The sequence below is a fragment of the Callospermophilus lateralis genome, chromosome 2 (assembly GCF_048772815.1).
Source record: "Callospermophilus lateralis isolate mCalLat2 chromosome 2, mCalLat2.hap1, whole genome shotgun sequence".
Lineage (NCBI taxonomy): Eukaryota > Metazoa > Chordata > Mammalia > Rodentia > Sciuridae > Callospermophilus > Callospermophilus lateralis.
The window spans coordinates 53,774,734-53,797,937 of NC_135306.1; the positions used below are offsets into that span (position 1 = coordinate 53,774,734).

The 23,204-nt window shown below is 34.9% G+C and overlaps 1 protein-coding gene across 1 annotated transcript in view; it reads left to right on the forward strand.

Annotated features, from left to right (window-relative positions):
* Ttc39b (tetratricopeptide repeat domain 39B) overlaps nt 1-21,636 on the forward strand; it is a 131,312-nt gene extending 109,676 nt beyond the window's left edge. The window contains exons 15-20 of the mRNA XM_076845961.2: nt 292-383; nt 1,453-1,579; nt 4,054-4,162; nt 9,695-9,812; nt 12,178-12,294; nt 14,654-21,636. Coding sequence (XP_076702076.2) covers nt 292-383; nt 1,453-1,579; nt 4,054-4,162; nt 9,695-9,812; nt 12,178-12,294; nt 14,654-14,744 — 654 coding nt within the window. The 3' untranslated portion in view covers nt 14,745-21,636. The remainder of the gene's footprint in view (nt 1-291; nt 384-1,452; nt 1,580-4,053; nt 4,163-9,694; nt 9,813-12,177; nt 12,295-14,653) is intronic.
* The last annotated feature ends 1,568 nt before the right edge of the window (nt 21,637-23,204 follow it).

A 23,204-nucleotide genomic window follows, 5' to 3' on the forward strand; every position in this document is an offset into this window, starting at 1 on the left:
CTGATTAATTTGTGAGAAGTTGGGAGGAGTGAGACAGTGAGGAGCTTTCATTCATTTTGCCCACTTTCTTACCTATGAGTAATATAGTTATATAATAGGAAAATGGTCTAAATTAATTGGTCAGTGTTTTTCTCGTTTAGAAATGACAACTTAAAACTTCTATTTCCTTTGGTTTCTTTGATGCCTTTTAATATTATATCTGGAAGATTTGTAGTTCATTCCTGATTTTCTAGGTAGAAAGTTCTTGTACCTCAAGATGTTTTTATAGCAAGCTCTTTTCTTCTCCTCAAGGCAACATATGTATTTTTGAAAGCTGCAATTTTGAGTATGCTTCCTGAGGAAGATGTGGTGGCAACTAATGAGAATGTGGTAACTTTATTCAGGTAGGCAAGACACTATTTCTTTAACAAAGACCCTGAATATATAGACCAGTACACTAGTACATCTTTTGCCTTTTTTCCTTAGAGCTCCCTCATGATTCACTTTCATATTTCTTAGGTGGGAACCCCTAAACAATTTATTTACTCAAGAGTCAAAATACCATTCTTCTGATAGGATTTTGCATATATGCTTGTGTGACAGGGAATTTTGAGAACATTTGTTTTATTTATGTCTTAAAACCTTTTTTTTTTATTTATGTCTTAAAACTACATTTTTTTTTTTTTTAAACTGGGGCTTTGCTAGTGCAATTATACTGGATTTTCCCCCTCCCTATTTCATCTTACTCTTTCAGTGATGTAATTGGATATTTCCTTGAATTCTTTTCTCAACAACTTGTTTGATATATTCATAAAATTATGCATAGGAAAATGCCCTCAGGAGCATGTAATCTTCCCACCCTACTTTCATTTTTATTTGCTTGTGAATTTCATAATTGAAATTTTTTAGAATTTTGAGAGGAAGTTTATAAATATGGTGTATATCTTAAACTGATTATTTCCAAAATCACCTATGCTTGGGAAACATTTTCTCAAAGTCTGCCTTAATTGATGGCTATCTTTTGTGCCACATTATTTTATAGATCTGTGTTGGTCTTGCAAATAGGAACAGTAACAGTGTATGCTCCGTTCCCTCTCTGTGGGTATCCACACTGTAAGGAAACACCTTGTACTATTTCCTGTTTTCTTATATGAATTGTCAATTTTATATTTACATTGCCTGGACTGGGTTTGATATATGTAGTTTATTAGCTAAATTGACTAGAAGAAACGTGTCAATCAGTGATTCTCACTTGGGTGTACATCAGAGTACATGCTGAGTGTGCATCAGACTCCTGATTACTGGTCCCACCACTGGAATTGTTGATTTAGTAGGTCTAGGGAAGGTCCTGAGTATTGGCATTTCACACAGCCTCTCAGCATCTGCTGCTGCTGTGTGGCCTGCAATGTGAAAACCACAGGTGTAAATAATGTGTGTTTACTGACCTTTCTTTGGGGTTGGGGATCTTCACAGACAGGTGGATGGCTTGAAGCAGAGAATTGCTGGTAAATCTCTCCCTACTGAGAAGTTTGCAGTGAGGAAGGCTCGGCGTTACTCCCCCTCCTTGCCTGACCCTATAAAGCTGGTCCTGCCAGCCCTGGTTTGTGCTTTTATTTTATTTATTATTTGCATACTAGAAATAGTGTACTCAGAGCATCAGGGAGAATGTTAACTTTGGTTGGGAAGATAGCTGTTTTAAAAACCATTTTGTTTTGTAAGGTAAACCTAAGTGATTTATTAACAAATAATAAAAATTATAGCTGATTTTTTTGACTAGTTGATATACTCCAGGCATTATGATAAAGGCTAATTTTTTTTAGAGAATCATATCAATTTAATTCTTATAATACCTATGAATGTTAGCCCCATTTTATAGATAAGAAAGTTTAGGCAGGGAGAAGGGAAAGTTGACTTCATTGAAATTGAATTGAAATAGAATGTGAGCCACTAATCTAATCATACCTTTTCTAATAGCTTATTTTAAAAGTAAAAAGAAGCCTGAAATTAATTTTAAGAATGTATTTTGTTTAACCCAGTATATGCCAACTTTTGCCACTTCAACATGTAATGGAAAAAAAACTTGTTCAGAAGACATTTTACTAGTTCTTGGAAGTCAGTGTGTCTTTCATACTTAGATGACTCGTTAGTTTGAAATAGCCATCCTTATAGTGCTCAAGAGTGCCAAGTGAGTGGTGACTGTTTAGTCCTGCTCCAGCTCATACTCCTAATTATTATGCCTTTTAGGTAAGATGTCTGTGAAAAGCAAAATTTCAGTTTAATTAATGAAATCTTCCTTTAAAGATATATTTGAATATATTGAGTTACTATGACTCTTTTGAGGGTTTAGTTTTTGCAAAGGTAGTCAACACAGGAAAGCTGTTCACTGCAAGTCGATATCTGTAGCCCTCTTGTGGGGGTTCCTGAATCTATTTGGCTTTTTATTCTAGATTTTATTCAGCCATTTCCCTTTGACTCTTCTATAGGTTTTTCTAGTTTTTACTACATACAACACATGACAGCAAATATCCTTTTTTTTTTGTACATGTATATGTACTTCCCTCAGAATGATTTCTAGAGATGGAATTCCTGGTTGAAGGGTGTATACATTTAATATTTTGGTAAATATTTCCATATTTCCTTCCAAAAAAAGCTGTACAAATTTAAATTACTACCAACAATATTTTATTCTTTTGATTTGCATTTCCTTTTTGGTGCCATTGAGCATGTTTTTATGGGTTCGTGCAGTTTAATTTTTAGTACTGAGGATTGAAACTGGTGGGTGTGGGTTCATTCATTTTTATTTCTTCTTTTGTGAATTGTTGTTTACATCCTTCCTTAACTTTTCATTGGGTTGTTTCTTGTTCTGTTATTGACTTACAGAACCTCTACAACCCCTTGCTGGTATCAGATAGGAGTTGGCTTGCAACTACCACTAAGGCCCAAGTGTTCCAAACTTAAAACAGTTCCAGAGAACACCAACATCAGACAGTTTCCTTCTGTGACTGTAATGAAGGAAGACAAAAATGTGGCCACTCTGTAATCATGTCTGAGCTGAGCCTGCCTCCTTCTGATAAAATATTCCATCAATAAAAATTTTTAAATCATCATCAATTTAAAAATATTCTCAGTTATTGAATTGAGCTCTTACTCTGTTAGCAGTAAGAAAATATGTAAAATGAAAGGCAGAGTGCTGTGATCTTAGCATTCAGTGTCATTAAATAAACTCACCACCATTCTGCCTGAATGAGGCTTCTACATTTCTGTTGCTTCCCTGGTAAGAGGCTTTTCAAGTAATATCTATCATATTTTAAATTTTATTTATTTCAAAAAAGATACTAATTACTTTGCTTATTGTATACCCTTCAAAATATGAACTGCACTATCAGGAACACTGGTAAAATATTTTCAAGCAAAAGCACATTTGCTTTTGGTCTAAAAAAAAAATTCTCATCTGTTAGCCAATTGAATATAATAGGCAATGAGAAATCATTAATTTACATTTTCAGGAGCTGTCATTTGCCATATGGCTTTAAATGAGTGCTTTTTGCATATTGGATTGCACTACTGGACCAACACATATTTTTAATGGTATAAAAACCTGAGCCCAGTGAAATATTTCAATGTTTATTTTCAGTGATAGGCTTGGAATAGTTTATGTAAACAATTGGCAGACATTTTAAAATATTTCCCTTTAAAGTAACAGTAAAAATTATATTAAACAGAACTGTTCATAGTGTCATTTAAAAATGTTTTATTTACTTATATTTATATTCTAAAAAATTGAATACTTATAGTTACTTAATATTTATTGAACAAAGAAGTTATTTTTTCAGTAAAATCATAATGTATGTATACTGAATTACTTCCCAGTACAAAGGCAAAAGATGTATCATAAAACAAGGGGAAATTATATCATTAAATTCCAAATGAAGAAAGCTAAAGAAAATGATCCCTAAATACTGTCTTGTGATTCCCTAGCAACCATGGCAAAATACATGCATGTACTTTTGAGATCATGAGGAATGTTGAATAACCTCACATAATTGGGAATGATTTTTCATTCTTCCTCATTAGGAAATGATGTATGTCTGGAATGGTTTTTCAATAGTGGGTAAAAGAAAAGACATTTCTGAAAATCTCTTGGTAACCGTTGAAATGGCTGAGGCAGCTTTACAAAATCAAAGTAAGTGTGAAGAGTAAACCTGTAGTCATCTTTCTCTGTGCTCCATTTTCATTCTCCTGCCTTTTCCCTTGCATCTTTGTCCACGTCAATCTGTGTGCACCTTGAGGACAGCAGCTTTTGCTGCAGGGTGGTTGTAATTAAGATGAAGGGAGGAATGACATGTTGCAACAAGGAGGAACCTTGGAAACACTGGGCTGAATGAAAGAAGCAGTCACAAAAGGCCATTTTTTTTATGTGATTTCATTTATATGACATGCCCAGCAGAGGCCAGTGTTTAAGACTGAAAGCAGATTAATAGTTGATAGGGATGGAGGAATTGGGGTGAGATGGGATAGCTAAAGTGTACGGCATTTTATTGAGGAGGGGGATGAAAATGTTCTAAAATTGTGATAGTTGCCCAATTATATAAATGTACTAAAAACGATTGAATTATATACTTCACTTGAACAAGATGTATAGCATGTAAATTGTATCAGAAAACTGTTTAAAAAAAAAATGAAGGGAAAAAAACAGGCATTCCAGTGTAAAAGCAGCACAAAGAATGTGGGCTCTTCCTTCTGGTTTAGCTGTGACTCTTTCCAGGCCTCCTGATTGCTCTCCAGGTTGGCGTGTTTCTGGAGACTTGAGGAATTGTTGTTTTCACGTTCGGATCTTATCACCATTTGATTTTTCACTCATTACCTTTGGCGATGCTAGTGGTTTACCAAGGTTTGCCAGAGGCAGCTGGCAGAATGACAGGGGCATCAGATATGGTGTCTGTGGCCCCAGCTCTGCAGCCCTCAGACTCTGGAAAAACACCTATTTCTTTTGAAATGAGAGCACTGTTGGGCCAATGATGCCCAAGTTTTCTTGCTCTGACATTTATAATTCTGTTTTTTTAAAAGAATTTTTTAATATTTTTTAGTTTTCGGTGGACACAATATCTTTTTATTTTATTTTGTATGTGGTGCTGAGGATCGAACCCAGCGCCCACACATGCCAGGCGAGCGCACTACCGCTTGAGCCACATCCCCAGCCCATAATTCTGTTTTTTTTAAATAGAGGATTTATGTTTTGTTAGACAGTGCCATCAGTGATAGCCTCTATTGTGTTCCTTATCAATGCAAGACCACTTAGGTATTATCCCAAAATTATGGTCTTATCTTTTGGAATGTTATAACCACAGAAGTAAAATGGAAATTTTCCTGGTGATAAACCTGCTTATTGGGCATAGAAATTAAGGAATTATGTGTTTGTGGGAAGGGCTGTAACAATTAACTCTTCCCTCCCTCCCTCCCTTCCTCCGGGATTGAATTACTTCCTCAGCCCTGTTTATTTTTTTTTTATCTTGAGACAGGGTCTCAGTACGTTGTCCAGGCTGGTTTCAAGTTTGCAATCCTGCCTTAGCCTTCTGAGGAGCTGTGATGATAGGTGTGTGCTGCCACACCCTGTTCATTTCTCTTAGCAGGAAAAAGATGGACACTCAAGGAGCCCTGGCTCATATTCAGTAAGCTCCCCATAGTGGGGATTGAGTTATTGAAGAGGGCTGCAGGGATTAGGACTTTTTTTTTTTTTCGTACTTGCATCTTTGTTATGAGGCTGAACTTTTTTTTTTTTTTTTTTTTTTAAGAGAGAGTGAGAGAGAGGGAAAGAGAGAATTTTAATATTTATTTTTTAGTATTTGGCGGACACACATCTTTGTTTGTATGTGGTGCTGAGGATCGAACCCGGGCCTCACGCGTGCCAGGTGAGTGCGCTACTGCCTGAGCCACATCCCCAGCCCGAGGCTGAACTTTTTAATGAGATTTCTCTTTATAATTATTCTTTTAAACACATAATCAAACTTCTTAGGTATAGGTGGAAAAAGTCACCTATATTTTTGCTATGATTGTACAATTAATTTAGAATTTTTGGTATTCCATCTTGACCTTATTTTTAGAGTTATAAACATAGGTATCTAGATGTATTCTAGTCTGGAGTTTTTTTATCTTTTAATTTAATAAATAATAAATGTTTTAAGTGTTGGTAAATGGGGTTCATTGGGACATTTAGACTGCTTTCCCCATATATAATAATTCTAGCTTTATATTTCCATCAATAGAAGAAATAAAAAAGAATGAGAGTTGAATGAAATGACTTATCTACTAACAAGGTCAAAGTTTCAGATAAGGTAGCTATAGAGTCAGTTAGAACAAAGAGAAGAATGATGTTCTGGGGCCATAAGACCTCCCCGCCACCTTCTCCATACCAAAAGCCATCTTGGAAATATAGACCTATGGTCTTGGGGAGACTGGGGTATGGAATATCCTATCCCACTGCAGTCACATGTAGAGCTCGTCTGTTGATCTGTTGATGAGGAGTGTTACACTGCTTTCACCATGTTAAAGACAGCATGTTTAGAAAAGAAACAAAGAGTTCCTTTCTGTTGCTTCTTTTTGCCCCCTTTCACAAAAAAGTTAAAATACTTTAATCCCTTCTTGAGCTGGATCTTAGGTAGGATAGCCAAAGTGCTGAGGTGTTCATCAAAAGGAATTCCTTTTGGATTTCTGGATTTCTAAGTACCAGGGAAATAAGCAGATGTGAAGACTTCAGAAGTGGGGACAAAAGAGGAATTCAAAGTTTTTACTTTGAATATTTATAAAGTGCTGACTATAGACTTGCTGCATGCACTTTTCAGACTTTGTATGTTTTTCTAGATATTCTGGTACTATATTTTCTACACAGTTTTTATTAGAATTGTGATAAGAGTCCTAACTTTTATTTTTAACAATTATCTTTTTAAAAACTCTATTTTTAATTGTGAGTAAAAACATATAAAATAAAATCTTAGTTCTTTTTAAGTGTACATTTCAGGAGATTAAAGTATATTCATATCATTGTGTGAACAACCTCTAGAACTTTCCATACCCATTAAAAACCAACTGCTTATTCCTCCATTTTTTCTGTCCCAAGGCAGCAACCATTCTTCCTTCTGTTACTGAGTTTGACCACTCTCGTTACCCCATATAAAATAGTATCATATAAGTAGTTGTCTTTTTGTGACTGCATTATTTTATTTATGTAATATTTTAATGTTCGTTCATGTTGTGGCATGTGCTATATTTCCTTCCTTTTGTTTATTTAGTTTTTTTTTTTTTTAATGTGGTGCTGGGAATCAAACCCAGTGCCTCAACACATGGTAGGTAAGCGCTCTACCACTGAGTCACAACCCCAGCCCAATTTCCTTCCTTTTCAAGGCAGGAATTAGCCTTAAATTAGCAATTAGAATTTCTACCTTTAATTTTGTGAGGAATTGCCTATTTTAGTCTATTTTCTGCTGCTATAAAAGAATACCAAATTGGGTGGTTCACAAAGAAAAAAAATTTTTTTTTCATAGTTCTGCAGGCTAGGAAGTTCAATATCAAGTTTCTGCCATCTGGTGAGGGGCTTCATGCTGTACCATATCATGGCAGAGGGCATCACATGGAGAGAGAGAGATAGATAGACAGACTGACCGATCCTCTTAAAGTTCCCACCTCCCAATACCATCACAGTGACTATATTTCACTGTGGGTTGTAGAGGACATTCAAACCATAGCATCAGTGTAGCGTTTTCTTTAGTGGCTGTGTCATCTTATATTCCTATCAGTGGCACATAAAGATTCCAGTTTCTCCTTATCCTCACCAACACTTCATGGTTTCTACTTTTTCTTTTCTTTTCTTAGTAGTAGCCATTCTAATGGGTATAAGGTGATCTTTACTTTTTTTTTTTTTTTAAATATCTTTGTTTTATTTATTTTTTATGTGGTGCTGAGGATCAAACAGTGCTTCACATATGCGAGGCAAGTGCTCAACCACTAAGCTATAACCCCAGCTCCAATATTTATTATTTTTAATGTGAAATAATTTCAGAAAGAAATTTTTACCTCTTTGAGGTAGAAATTAGCATAACCTTGTATCATTTTGAAATTCAAATGAAATATTTGAAAGTTCACCTTTAAAAAAATGAGATTTCAGGAACTGAGGCTGTAGCTCAGTGGCAGAGCACTTGCCTAGCATGTGTGAGGCACTGGGTTTGGTCCTTAGCACCACATAAAAATAAACAAATAAAGGCATTCTGTCCATCTACAACTACAAAAAGAAAAACAAAAAAGAGAGATTTCATGAGATATACTTCCATAAAAGCCACTTGGGCTTTTGAGTAAACTTTGTTCAAACAGTCTGACTACTTTTTATTAATTTTCCCATTGCTTTTTGAATATATATATTTCAACAAACATCCATGATTAGAAGCCTGGATAGATTTTTTTTTAATAGGAAAAATTGTCCTAAGTAAATAATAGGAAAGGTAAGGTAATGTGGTGTTGGTATTGGTGGTTTTCTTAATGAATGACCTATCAGCACTTGAAAGTTAGAGGTGAATCTCAGCTGTTTTCAGTACCTAGAAACAAAGTGATCACCTTCTAGTTGGCTAAATGGCATTCTTAACCTCCCATAGACATGGAGTTTACCAACTAAAGCACCAACATGTGTCACTGGTGATTTCTGAGGTTTGTACTGAAAGCATAATTTCAATATGAGGGACTCCTAGGGCCTCATTATTTCTCTTTCCTACCCTCCCCTCTGTTGTCACAGTCTGAAATGTGTAAATTAGCAGTCTGTCTTGGAGTGACTTCTTAGTTACATATCACTTACAAACAAAAAACAAAACAAAAGAAACCTTCAAAAGTGGTAAATCTGGAGTGGGCTACCTTGTCAAATGATGTCGCACACAGTATGGTTTCATTCTGTTTAATATGCATTTGATTTTAGCTGTAGAAGGCAGTCAGTTTCAAAAAGAAAAAGGGGTGAAAGAAAATCCTATGCATTATCTTCAAGCATTCAGAAGTTTGTGGGGATTTTTGGTGTCTTTCATGTAATTCAGAACAGTTTTGACTAATTTTACAACATAATTTCCCCCCAAAAGAACATAACCTGGGAGAATTGATAAGTTGTAAACATAATGATCTGGAGAGGGTGTTCTACTTCCTGAATTTTTAATGGGTGCAAGGCCATCTGCTTCTCCATATGGAAGTGCTATCCTCTCCTGCATCGAAGCCAACACAGTTAGAAGCCAAAACAACAGCTTTCTTATTCCTCCTGGTTTTACCTTTTACAGAATTAATAAAGCTCTTTATTTAGAGTTTACATTTCCTGTGGTTGTAACTAAAGTCACAAAATTTAGAGTGTGACCACCTGAAGCAAAATTTTAAGTGGATAGAGTGAACCCCTAAATAAAATGGTGTACTAATGTTGTAAATTCAATGTTCTCTTGATTTAAAATATTTTCATGGTGGTATTTAGTGAGGGACAACAAATGCTAAAAGCATTTTTTTAAAAAAATTTTTTGAATGATCTCTCTGAAACCTAGTAGCTTTTTGGTTTCCTCTTAATTTAAAAAGTATTTTGGGGCTGGAGGTGTAGCTCAGTGATAGAACACTTGCTTAGCATATATGAGGCTCAAGTTTCGATCCTCAGCACCACCAAAAAAAAAAAAAAGCAGTTCTTTTATTTATGATTCTTGTTTGTTTTAAGACTTTAGCGACTACTCTGTAGATGACGAGTGCTTAGTGCAGTTACTTAAAGGATGCTGCCTCAAGAACCTGCAGCGGCCCATGCAAGCCGAACTGTGTTTCAATCATGTTGTGGAAAGGTAAGAACAAACAATAAAACCAACCTGAGTGCATGTCATGCTTTCTGGGTAACTGCTGTGAGAAAAATGCAAAATAATTCAATTTTATGTCCCTTAACATTTACTTAGTGTTAACTAAGGAGAGAATCCTGCAGAGTTTTCTTTGTTCCTCATGAATAAAACTGTGGTCTAAATGAAATATGGCCTTAAGCATTTCTACTTGGTGTTTAAAAGATTACCCACAAAAACTAAATTTATGGCTTGGCTAACAGATTTCTATCCAAACTCTGACTGCAATATACTGAGAATATACGGAGTCTCTGATACTCTTTTAATTCATGGTTTTTTTTTTTTTTTTGTCCATTTATTTATTTTGCAGATATTTGAGAGCCCAGCATGTGCCAGAGACTGTGCTGAGTCCTAGGCACTGAGAGCTGAGTAAATAGACTTGCCATTATTCTTATAATCTGGCAGGGACGAAAGATATGTGACAAGTATCATAACTTTTTTTTTTTTCCGTAAAGGGCATTTATTTGCGTATAATTTTTTTCAATGGCAATGATGATGAGGTCCTATTCCTACTAATCATAGAATTCATTCAAGGGTCGATGCGTGGCCCTCTTCTCTGAATAAAATGCAAGTAACTCTAGTGGTAGTATTCATACTAAATGAGACAGGCTAAATGATATAGGAAGAGATTGGTGAGCAGTGTAGATTAGAAAGGTTGTGTGTTCTAACCACTCCTTAGCTGTAATTGATTATTGCTGTGCGTAATGTGGTCTGAATAACAATAGTCCATACCATTTTTTTTAAATGAAAAGCGTAGAAGCTGGATTTTATCCAAAATATCCCAATTTTTAAATTTTGTCTCAAATTTTTTGACCCAAAAGATCACAGTGCAGACCAAAAAGATCACTGCTGTAGACTACCAGGTGACATCCTGTGCCTTTCAATCATGTACCTTTCAATCCATGGACATCTGTTCCCCTTCCTCCTGATAATATTTATGAGAATGTAAGAGGACTGGTGTCTGAATAAGAAGAAAGAGACAATATTTATTTCCCAAATAAGTAATATACAGTATTTAGTAAACATGTTAAAGAACTATGCACCGAGTTCTGTTTTATTGGTGCTTTTATAAGGATCAAAAAGGATGATCAGAATGATGACCCATTTGTGCTGTTTATTGACTCTCACAGTGAATTGTTTGCTTATATATTTTATTATTTTGGATTGTGAATTTACCTTCAGTTGGGTTTTATCTTCAAATTCTTATGGTGCTCTATTAAGGAAGAGTTTCTCTAAAGTGATTTTGCTTTTATTTCTGCCAGGTGCCCTAAAGGCTTTTCTATCCCAAAGCCTCTTTCATGTTAATTTCATTGCTTATAGGCTCTTGGATTATTTGGGCAATTAAAATTTGAATTGTAAGTTCATTACTCTCCCAAGGTATCTTTTTTCTTCCCATCAAAAGTAAAGGTCTTGCTCCTATGAACAAAAAAATTAATAATAAAAGAGCTTTCTTAACTCTAAATGGAGTCATTTTCTTGCTCCTATGTTGGTAAGTGTGTTTCTTCCAATATGCTCTTTCTCTAGAGGAGTGCTCTTCTAGGATCCAAAACTTTAAATGGAAGTTTAAGTTCTCCCTACCTGCTTTCTGTGGGCCCAAGACCTCATCTCTTGCTTGCACACTAAGAACCTGGATGGTTTGGATGGAAGCAAAACCCAGGATTCATTCAGCATCATCCCACATACCTAGAGTCCTACTTTTTCAGTTATAGTTCTATTTTTGGAATCTGAGATATTTTATTATGTTCCTTTGAGCTAAGCTATGCATTGGAAAGGGTATTACTCATATTTTCCCCAAAGCTTCTGGATGTTTTGTAATGATAATTTTCACAATTATGAAAACAGAACTGTTGACCACTTCTTTATTGACATTCTAAAGTCTTACAAGACTTTAAAATACAAAAGGAATTGAATCATAGTTTTTTTAAAAAAAGATAATAATGCAGCTTTCTTATCTCTAAATGGGATAAGAGATGAACACTTTCATGTTTGAAAGGAAGATCTTGTCATTTCTGGGGTTCATCTTTAGAGGTCTGTGTGTATTCATCTATAAAAAACTGTAAACCATCATCAGAAATAAATCATTGATCTTGGGAAAAAAATGATCAGTTCTGGATTTACAGTATGGAATAAATAATGTATCAAGAGCATACAATTTATTGTCATAGTTTATTTAAAGTTCCATAACTATTTAGTACAGCTTTTCTTTCAGATAATAGGCTTGATGCTTCACCTGTTTTTTTGAGGAATGAGGGATAAGTCTTAAAATGATATGCTTTTGTTCTGTTAAGACTTAATTGATTCTCATTTGCTCTTTCAGTGAAAAGCGGCTGAAATATGACCACTACTTAGTGCCATTCACTCTGTTTGAGTTGGCATTTTTATATAAAAGCCAAGGGGAAATTGACAAGGCCATAAAATTCCTAGAAACTGCAAGGTAAGTGATGAAGGTAGCTCTTCTTTGATTGCTGTGGAGTTAGGAATGTCAACACCATCACAACTAAAATCAGCAGCAGTGGCCTCAGACACTTAAAGATTAATAAAGTCATGAAGAATTAGTAATAATATTACTTCTGCAAATTAGCAATAACATTGCTTTTGCTGGCTTATGCATTATGTTCATGCTTTTGCTATAATTGTGCTGTTCCCCATGCCTTACCCTGTTGCTTCTTATAGATGTGATTGTAGGTATCCGTCTCAGCGATTGCTAAATTACTGTTCTCTAAATCAGAAGTTGGAATATTTTTATGTAAGTGGCCAAATAGTATTTTTGGCTCTATTGTGTAAGGTCTTCATTGAAACTACTCAGTTGTATTAAAAATAGTCATAGAATATGATATGTAAATAAATGGATGTGTTCAGATTTGAATGTTGGGTCGTAATTTGATGACCGATAGATAAGGTCATTTAAGTCGTAACTATCATTTCCTTGATGAGCAACTAATCACATGAAGTTCTTTGATCTCCACCATAGTAGTTCTGAAGTATTTTTTTTTAATTAATATTTATTATTTAGTTTTTGGTGGACACAACATCTTTGTTTGTATGTGGTGCTGAGGATCGAACCCGGGCCGCACACATGCCAAGCAAGCGCGCTACTGCTTGAGCCACATCCCCAGCCCCAGTATTTTTTCTTTTTATCATTTGAGCTAGACAATGACTCTTAAACTTGTGATCATGGTCCCCTTATTTAAGGCAAAACCTTATAGTCTGTGTGCCTTGAGCATTTTGTGCAATGGAGAAGGAATGCCATAACAGCTGTAGGTCACAAATAGCCTGGGGTTTGTTGGTTCATTAATTTCTTTAAATTCAGCAAATATTGACTGAACACCTACTAAGTACCAGATACTGGTAAAAGTGCTAGAGAGACCTAGCTACAAACTATATAGGCAGTGTTTCTACTTCCTTAGCTGGAGGGAGATTTTAGATTGTCAAGTGAGAAAAATATTAATGATATTTTTTTTCCTGAAGTTTACAATATGATACAGAGTACTCAGATATTATTTTAGATTTTATTGTTTCTGGAAGATTTCCTTGAGGAGGTGATACTGTAATTGAAAATTGTATAATTAGAGCAAGTTTTGAGAAAATCAGTCACATGAAATCACCAGAAGACTGGGCAGGAAGCATTTTTGGCAGAAGCCACAGGGGAGTTAAACTAGGTCATCAGTTTTGGTTTTACTGAGATGGGGAATAGTTAGAAGAACAGGTTTGGGGAAAGAAACATACTTCTTTTGGGCTGTTGAATTTCCCAGGTAGAGATATTGAGTTGGTAGTCAGATATGTAAGCATGGGTTCTCTGGTAATCAGAGCTAAATGTAGAGATTCCAAAGTCACCAACACAAGATGGCAATATTTAAAGCCATCGTACTTGATAAGTTCATTTCGGGAAAGTTGCAGAGCAAGGATGGAAGTCTATCGTGGTGCCTGGGATATGCCTTCATTTTAGAGATGAACCAATAAAATTAAGAAGATTAAAATTTTAATATGAGTTAGAAAGACATCTAGGAAACCCAAGTGCTTGGAAAAAAAATAAGAATAGTCATTTCATGAGAGCAGCTGCTGAGAGGTCAAGCAACATAAGACCAAAGAAGGCCTGTCGAACTTTGCAGCATGATCATTAGTGACCTTGACAAGTGAGGTGAAAATGAAATAGAGTTGGTCTGGGGCTGGAGCTCAGTGGTAGAGCACTCGCCTAGCACATGCAAGGCCCTGGGTTTGTGGTGCTGAGGATCGAACCTGGGCCACACGCATGCCAGGCGAGCGCGCTACAGCTTGAGCCACATCCCCAGCCCCCTGATTATTATTTAATTATTGGACAAATCATTGATATTTGCTCATTAGAATTAGAATAAGTAATTTTGGTAGTACTAAGGAATACTGCTGTCTTTGTTGCAGGTCTTTCTTTCTAGTGGTTGATGATGTTTACCATGTTTAAATGAGCCTACCTTCACATTTTCCAAATTAAAAAAAGGAAGTCAAACTATTTAGGAATAGTTCACCAAATTTGTTAGGTCCTCCTCAAAACCTTCTTGCTGGGTTTGTGAATGGTTTGGTAATTAAGTAGAATTTTGCTACTGAAAGTATGACTTTAAATCACCACCAGGAAGCTTCTGCAAAAACAGACTTGCTATCCTCACCCCTACCTCCAGGCAGAATCCGCATTTTGCTGTGATGCACGGTTTCGCATATTAAAGTTTGAAAGTAAATAGCATATTGGGGAGTGGGATACAAAGAATTTGTATCCTTTGGAACACAAAGAAATTTTGACTGTATAATTTTATTGTTATCTTCAGAAACAACTACAAAGATTACTCCTTGGAGTCCAGACTACATTTCAGAATTCAGGCCGCTCTTCACCTCTGGAAAAAACCCTCCTCGGAATGATCAGGACACAGATGATGGAATTCCCCCCAAATAGCATCGGCATCTGCTGTAGATTAGACCTTGTTTTAAAGTGAGAAAGTGATCTTGTGAATAAGAGATGGAAAATTTATTTTATTGTCAATATTTTTTATCATCTAAATGGTTTACTGTTGGTCTCCATAAAAATGTTTTTATTTTTCTTCCTGTGGAATAACATTCAATAATAGCTAGAAAATTCTTATACTTTGCCTCTCCAAAAAGAATTTCACATTAGATTTTAATTGGGGGGTGAAGAGTCTTTTTAGAGACTCATAGGTACAATAAAGACTAATTAGATTATTTATTTTTTTAATGTGGAAATTAATATTGTTTAGCAAATAACTTACAAGTTGAGCCATTTTTAGATTTGTTGTTGGTCAGTTAAGCTTAGAGATATTTTGTTGCCTAGTATTTAAATCTCAGAGGAGAAATAAATATTGCATTAGATAATTTAATGAACTTCTGAAGACTGAAAAAGACAGGCAGAGGGCATAAACTTGGTTGGGATAATTACTTCATGTTTTAAAGAGACTTGTACCTATAAAAGATCATGAAACTCCAAGTTATTGGGGTTTTACTCCTCTTATTGGTTAAAAGTTGAGAGACTATGCTGGTTTTGAATGTACTTAAGTCTATCATAAAAACAAAATTTTGTAAAGCTTGTGTATATAAAGGGAAGAAAAAGTCATATTTTAGAAATTATCCTTAACCTTAGTGATAAAGCCTAAAATCTAAACATTGATTATTTTTCTTACAGGAAGCAAAGTTCTTGCAGCTTTAAATGATATATAAAAATCAATAATTTTTACACTTACAACGATAAGATCTCATTTTCTAATCTCTCTAGCACTGTGATGGTTCCTTATAAATATTTGGACTGTGCTTAATCCTTTAATTGAGAAATAGGCTCAAGGCAGGGAGTAGGGAAAATGCTGTAATCCTGGCTCTGCGATTGATGAGCAGTTTAACAGGTGACCTTTAGGAAGCCCCTGCTCCCTGTGCATCACCGTGGTTTCTTCATCTATGATATGGAAAAAGGAACAGATGACTTAAAGGTCTCTTTCAGCTTTATAACTGTGTGACAGTGTATTAGGTATTTATTTTTGGCAGATGTTAAATGTTTTCATCCAAACCATTCCCACCTACAGCATGTTTTATTTGTCAGTCATCACCATTCCTTGCCCATATGTATGTGTTGTGGCTAAGGACCAGCTTTCATCTAGAATGAAGAAAAGCAGTTCATGAATCTATGAGTCTGGGTTTTGTTCCATTTCTTTTTTGAAGAAGGGAGCTTGTCCTGGAAACCTCTTCATTTTCACAGAAAGAGCCTCAGATTGGGAATCTTTCTCTGTTGGTTAATCGTGCCATGATATTGGAGAAAGTGGCTTATACTTTCTGGGACTCAGTTTTCCCAGTGGGAATAGCAAAGTAGTACTTGGTGCTCCTGAGGACTTAATTAGATAATGCTTATGGAGGCATTTTGTAAACCCTGAAAGGCTATATGAATATGAGTTGTTGTAATAATTATGGTTTTTAATGCACTGATTACAGTATATTGGCTGAGTCTATGGTCTCTGCTGTAAAATGAAAGAAGTGTGGAAATTTAAAAACCATTAAATTTACTCATGCATTTAGCACTGATTGTAGCCCATATAATGAATTTCTTCCTTGCTCTCCCCTGTTACAGGACTCTTTCCCTAGCAGGAATTTGGTGATATTTTCTTTAAGGTGCAAATTCTTGACCAATGAAGATGTATTTCCAATGGAAGATAATTAATACAAGTCAAGTCAGAGTACTGCCTCTTTAGATAGTATGGTGGCAGATATCAACATGTGCTATCAATATAAATTATATAATTACTTTAGGTACAGACTGAAAAGGAAATAAATCAACTCATTATTTACTATAATTAGTAGTAAAAAACATGTTCATTAATTATTTTACTTTGAAAAAAGTTTATAAATTCTTTAGGAGAGCTTTGGTAGCAATATACTCTTATTTTTGTGAGAAGCTGCAAGTCAATAAAAAATATTCTTCTGGTATAAAATGAAGAAATCTTAATCTAACAGTGGCTATTTTAATTGTAGCTACATTATCAAATACAAAAGAAATTCATCTGTCCCATTTAAAATTTTCCTGTTATTTTCTTTCTTTTTCTATTTTCTATGTAATGCATTCGTAAGTAAGTACTATAATAGCATTAGTTCTGCTATATTTGTTTTCTCTCATGCCTAAGATTTTGTGCTGGCACCAATTTCTTGACATCAGCTGATATTGTATTTTTGGAGTTATTTTGTAATTCAGGGTGTTATATGAAGTGACATTGCTTAATCTTTTGAGAGGCGTGTATGACGACATTGAATTTCTGATGTGTCTGACAATGTAATTTATGTAATACCTCGTAAAATTGCCTTTTTTCCCCCCTTTTTAATGGAGAGGCAGTGTTCTGAGTGGTGAATTGTAAATTTTTAAAATTTGTTTTAATTAGTTATACATGCCAGTAGAATGCATTTTGACACATCATACATAAATGGACTATACCTTCTTATTCTTTTCATTGTACATGATGTAGAATCACACCAGTCACGTAGTCATATATGCACATAGAGTAATAATGTCCAATTCATTCTACTATTCTCCCTAACCCCAATGCTCCCTTCCCTCCCTTCCCCTCACTACCCTTTGCCTAATCCAAAGTACCTCTATTTTTCCCAAGATCCTCTCCCCTTATCTTGAATTAGCATCTGCATATCAGAGAAAACATTCTGCCTTTGGTTTTTGGGGATTGGCTTATTTTGATTAGGATGATATTCTCTGGCGCCATCCATTTACCAGCAAATGCCATCATTTCTTTTTCTGTTTTTTTGTTTTTGGTACCGGGGATCGAACTCAGGGGTACTCAACTACTGAGCCACATCCCCAGCCCTATTTTGCATTTTATTTAGAGACAGAGTCTCACTGATGATTGCCTCACTTTTGCTCAGGCTGGCTTTGAACTCAAGATACTCCTGCCACAGCCTCCCAGCCACTGGGATTGCAGGCATGCATCACCACTCCCGGCTTAATGCCATCATTTCATTCTTCTTCGTTAAGGCTGAATAATATTGCATTGTGATATGTATTACATTTTCTGTATCCATTTATCTGTTGAAGGGCATCTAGGTTGGTTATTGTGAGTTGATCTGCTTTAAACATTGACATGGCTGTGTCACTCTAGTATGCTGATTTTAAGTCTTTTTTTTTTTTGGTAATATTTATTTATTTATTTTGATTTTAAGTCTTTTGGGTATAAACCAAGGAATGGGATAGCTGGGTCAAGTGGTGGTTCATTCCAAGTTTTCTGAGGAATCTCCATACCGCTTTCCATATGGTTTTAACCAAGTTGAAGTTTCACCAGCAATATATGAGTGTACCTTTTCCCCCACATCCTCACCAACATTTATTGTTGCTTGTATCCTTGATAATTGCCATTCTGACTAGAGTGAGATGCATTGTATATTTAAGTAAATTTTTTGTTTCATTGGATTGGTGACAAGGCACCATTTCCATTCGGCTTTTTTTTTTTTTTTTTTTTTTTTTAAAGAAAGAGGGAGAGAGGCAGAGAGAGAGGGAGAGAGGCAGAGAGAGAATTTTTTTATATTTATTTTTTAGTTTTTTTGGCGGACACAACATCTTTGTTTGTATGTGGTGCTGAGGATCGAACCCGGGCCGCACACATGCCAGGCGAGTGCGCTACTGCCTGAGCCACATCCCCAGCCCCTCCATTTGGCATTTAATGATAGATTATGTTGGCTCTTGACATTTTCTATACCCAGAGATATAAGTAGGTCCCAAGTTGTTTAGAAGAAAAAGTTCATTGATTTTTTTCCTTCAGAGGGCAGAGATGAGACAAAGTGGATAGAAGCTGTAAGGAGGTGAATTCTAGATTAATCAGTGTTAAAAAATATTTTTAATCATTAGAATGTTCCAACAGTCTTAGTCTAACTAGCTCTTTGGCATTGGGGTGAGTTTAGTAGTGCTATATGACTATCATTCCTACCTGGCATCAGTGCTTGGGCTAGTTGAATTTGAGGTCACTCTATGAGTCTTTGATCAGGGTTTCAAATCAGAGAGATTTGGGGTATAAAGAAGAAAATGCTCCTTTAAATAAAAAATGAATGTTTCTTCTTTCAAAGGTCCTTACATTGTGATAGGCACCAACAGTATCTGCTATTGATACTCATTATGATTCTATTTCTGTCCCTTCAAAACTATTGAAGCTATTGATCTTTGTGAATAGAGGTATTTCCCCCCTTCAATGATAAAAGCAGTAATTAAAATGTGGTCTTTATGACCAACTGGAAATTTTTCTGTAAATGATCAATTTTTTATTTATTAATTTTTTACTCTTTTTCTTTCTAGTGGGACTATCCATATTCATAAATCTTAAATATATTTAGTTAAAACGAATTAATGAAGACTCCTAGCAATCATTTTTGAAACCCTAAGATTTTACTTTTTATTGGCCCTGGAATGGATCTGGGGACATTATCTTATCCTTTTCAGCTTTTTAACTGTAGTGGTTCTCCTTTCATACTGTTTTGTCTGGTATAATCTCTACTTGCCACCTTGTGGCCATTGAGCCGTTGAAATGTCCAGGCTACACAGGATTATGCTGATTGTCACAGGGGCCTTCCTTCATACATGCTGCAGTTTTGTCTAAAGAATCCCAGGATCCTGCTTCCTGGCATTCTGGCTTTTGCTTGCTGTCTACTGTGACCACTTAGTCGCCACAGTTGTATCAGGAATTGTGTTGCAAATATCTGTGAGTTCACTTCTTCTGTTGAAGTGCCCTTAAACCTTCATTTCGCTGTGTTCATTCTTCAGATGTTCCAGGTCATTGGCATGTTTGAATGTTAGTCTCACCCCTTCTGATCCCTTGCTGAGCTTGTATACAAATTAAAAGTTCTTATTTTTTTAAGGTTACTGTTTTAATATGATTTTATAGACATTCCTTGATTTTCCACAAAGTGCAGCTGTTAGAATTATAGGAGAGTGAGTGACTGTCACCACTGAAATATTAGTAGATTTCATGCGTAAAATAATAACTTATAATATATCATTATTCTGAAAAAATTTAGTGAACTCTTTTTAATCCCTTAATTAGTGTTTCAACATTGACTCTCTCAACTAGCCCAATCTTACTCTTTCAAGTTTTTAGATACAAGTTAACCACTTAGAATAATTTGGCAGATTGAAATTTAAAGTTATATATAAATGCCTTTTGCCGCCTATTATTATTTTGAATGTATATAATACTTAAACGATATGCATGGCATATTTTTAATCTCTAGACATTTCTTGATTATATAAGTCTATTGATTGCTAGACAAAACAACTTACTAGTATATAGACAATGTTTATACTGTCAGGAATGCAGGGTTTTCTCTAAATTGTTCTTTCTTCCCAATTATTTACATTTTTTTTTTTTTTAAGTATAGGAGTTTGTTCTATAACCCTTTTGCTGCTTCCCTTGTTGGTGGTTTTCTCTTTTGTGCATTTACTGTTGGATTTAGTAACTTTAGAATGTTAAGCTTGAAATATAATGGAAAGACATCAGAATTTATCATATCATTTGGGTTGAGCAATTTTGTCTGATCTTGACAGACCCCTTCCTACAAGGGAATTGTTGAAATCCATTCCAGTCTGTTTGTAAAACTTTGTCACTAGAGAAAGAAATGTAAGAACAATTCCGTATATTGGGATAGTTGAGCAGGCTCTTGGCTGAGCCATTCAGAAGGCTATGTGGATCTAGCTTCAAGGAAGTCCAAGCCCCATTCCCCCCTGTCTTCAGTGTACCTGTGACTTGTGTTAACATACTAATAATACTGTAACAGGACTTTGCATGGGAAAAAAATCAAAGCAGCTGCCTCACTGTATTTAATAAAGAATGCCTACGATGCCTGCCAATTGGATATTTTAATAGGAAAAGTCAAGGTCTGTGCATACCAAACTTCAATAAGTAAAACTTGTTGAACATACAATATACTTTGTGTTGCTAATGCAGTAGTTCTTAGAAATGTATAATTTAAATGATGAATTTAAGGGATGCTGGCATATCCCATTGGGAACATTTGTTTTATTGCTGCTTAACATTTTCTAGCATATTGGGTTTAATTATGGTAGTCTGTTGGGTATCATTTTTGGGGAAAATAAAGGTGTTAATGTCAGTGTAACAGAACTGATAGCAAGAGAAATCGAATAAATGAGTACATTAAAGAATATTACTTATTTCATTTTTAAAGGAATTACATTATTTTGAAATTTAAAGGTATTCTCAACTTGAAGGTACAACCTGTCTGCTTTGGAAATTATGCAAATATTTTAATTCATTCTTTAATGGAGCCAAATGTGCAGGAAGCAATTTTGGAGATAATAAATGAGTTTAAATAATTTCCATTAATTCACTTTTTTTCCTGAAGCAATTCATTCTTCATAATAGACAGTTGCTTTTTGTTAAGAAAAAATGTACACATTTTGAATCTTAGGCTGTTAGATTTAATGGCTTAAGAAAACAGCATTGTTGGGTTCTGTTTAACTGAAATTTACAGAGGGAGGGCATATGTGTTTGACTACGTGCTGTCCAGAAAAACTGTTTAATTCTCAACAATATGTTGCTTTCTTATACTGTGTCGTACAAATTCTACAAGTAAGTAGTTTATTTATTATCATTTTTTCCTTTGCTGATTATTGGTATCTAAACACCTAAAAGAGTACTCTCATGTATATATTGGTGTTTTAAAATATTTATTTGCAAATGTTCATAGAACACTTAATTTTTTTGATGCAGGTTGCTAAATTATATTTAAAAGCAGATATATATATATATATATATATATATATATATATATATTTAATAAGTGAGAAGTATTATTTTCTTACTGAAATTTATTTTCCAAGGCAAATTTATTTTATACTGTTTCATTTGGGAAACTTTGCTTTCTCTCAGAACAGAAAATAAACCTGTCTTGTAGTCTGGCTACCTAGAAGCCCCTAATGTTAACTTGTACATGTAGGAGGCTTTTGAAATTATTTAATAACATTATTTTTACTTTTGTTTGAATTTTTTAAAAAGTTGAAAGCCATAGCATTTTGTAAGCCAGTTTGGAGTTTCCTGTTGAATAATCAGAGCTACATATATGAACTTTATAGTTCAGTTTTCTATTAGTAAAAATTTTCAGTATCTTACCTCTTTCTTCACCACATTTGAGCTTAATCTCCTGCCTTTCACATTCTCAGCAGTCACAGTTTTACAAAACAAAATGTTTTTAGAAATTGAAGATGTAAGAGTCTGTGTGAGATGAATGTGTCAGTAATACCTTCTGCTGTTCAACTAGGCATTGGTACCTGAAAGTGAAATAGATTAAAGCTGTAAAAGCATTTTATCAATACAAGTCAAGAAGAAACTGTGAACTTCTTATAATTTTAATATAAAATCTGTGTTCCCAATGAGTATTCTCTTGTTGATTGTGTTAATGTTTTGTCTGCAATTTGTAAGTTTAATGCTGATATTTGATCTAAATTTTCAACACGAAGACAGCATTTCCTGTAGGCTATTTTTTTTAACCATTCAAATGTTTTTTGAAAACAGATGTCATCTTAAAAATTGCATTTTTAAGTGCAAATAAATCATCCCAAATTGCAAGTCAACATGTTTTATTTTTCATTCCTTAGTATTACAGAATATTCTGCATTATTAAATACATGTTTAAGTTGCCAGGTTTTGTTTTTCAGAATTCTGTATTTTCATATTGCTGTAACTAGTTTACCTACAACATGCAATTGAATTGTTCCTTAAATAAATGACACTTGATGCATCTGCAGTTTTCTTTTAGTTGGTGTATATATAAAAACTGTACAACATATGTTTCACTGGTCTTTAATTTTCACGTGATATAGACTTAAATTTTTGTTTCTTGACAAGATTCTCCTCCCCACCACATCCCTAGTCTTGACAGTTGTGAAAGCTCTACCTTGTGCCAAATCTTAGCTGAGCCCTAGGCATGAAGAGATAAGTGGGATGGTACAGTTGTCTTGAGGGGAGGACTACCTTCTCTTTTATCTTTTTATAATCTATTTAATAACCCAGAGATTTAAATTAGCTGCTAAAATGAACAATTTAAGGAGTCTTCAGCATTCTCTATAGCATAGTGGGTAAAAGTCCTACTCTCTGGGAATCAGGAAATCTGTCTTTAAGCCTGAACTTGGCTATATGAGACATATAATCTCCATCTTGAATCACTTAATTTCTCTGAACTTTGCCTAACCCCTCTGTGAAATGGGAACAATTTTACTACCTCATTCAGCTCCAAAACGATCAGAAGAAGAGGCAAGTGAGAATCACAATGGGCTAATCTAATATAAAATACTCTTGTCCACCCCACAAACCCTTGGCTAAATCT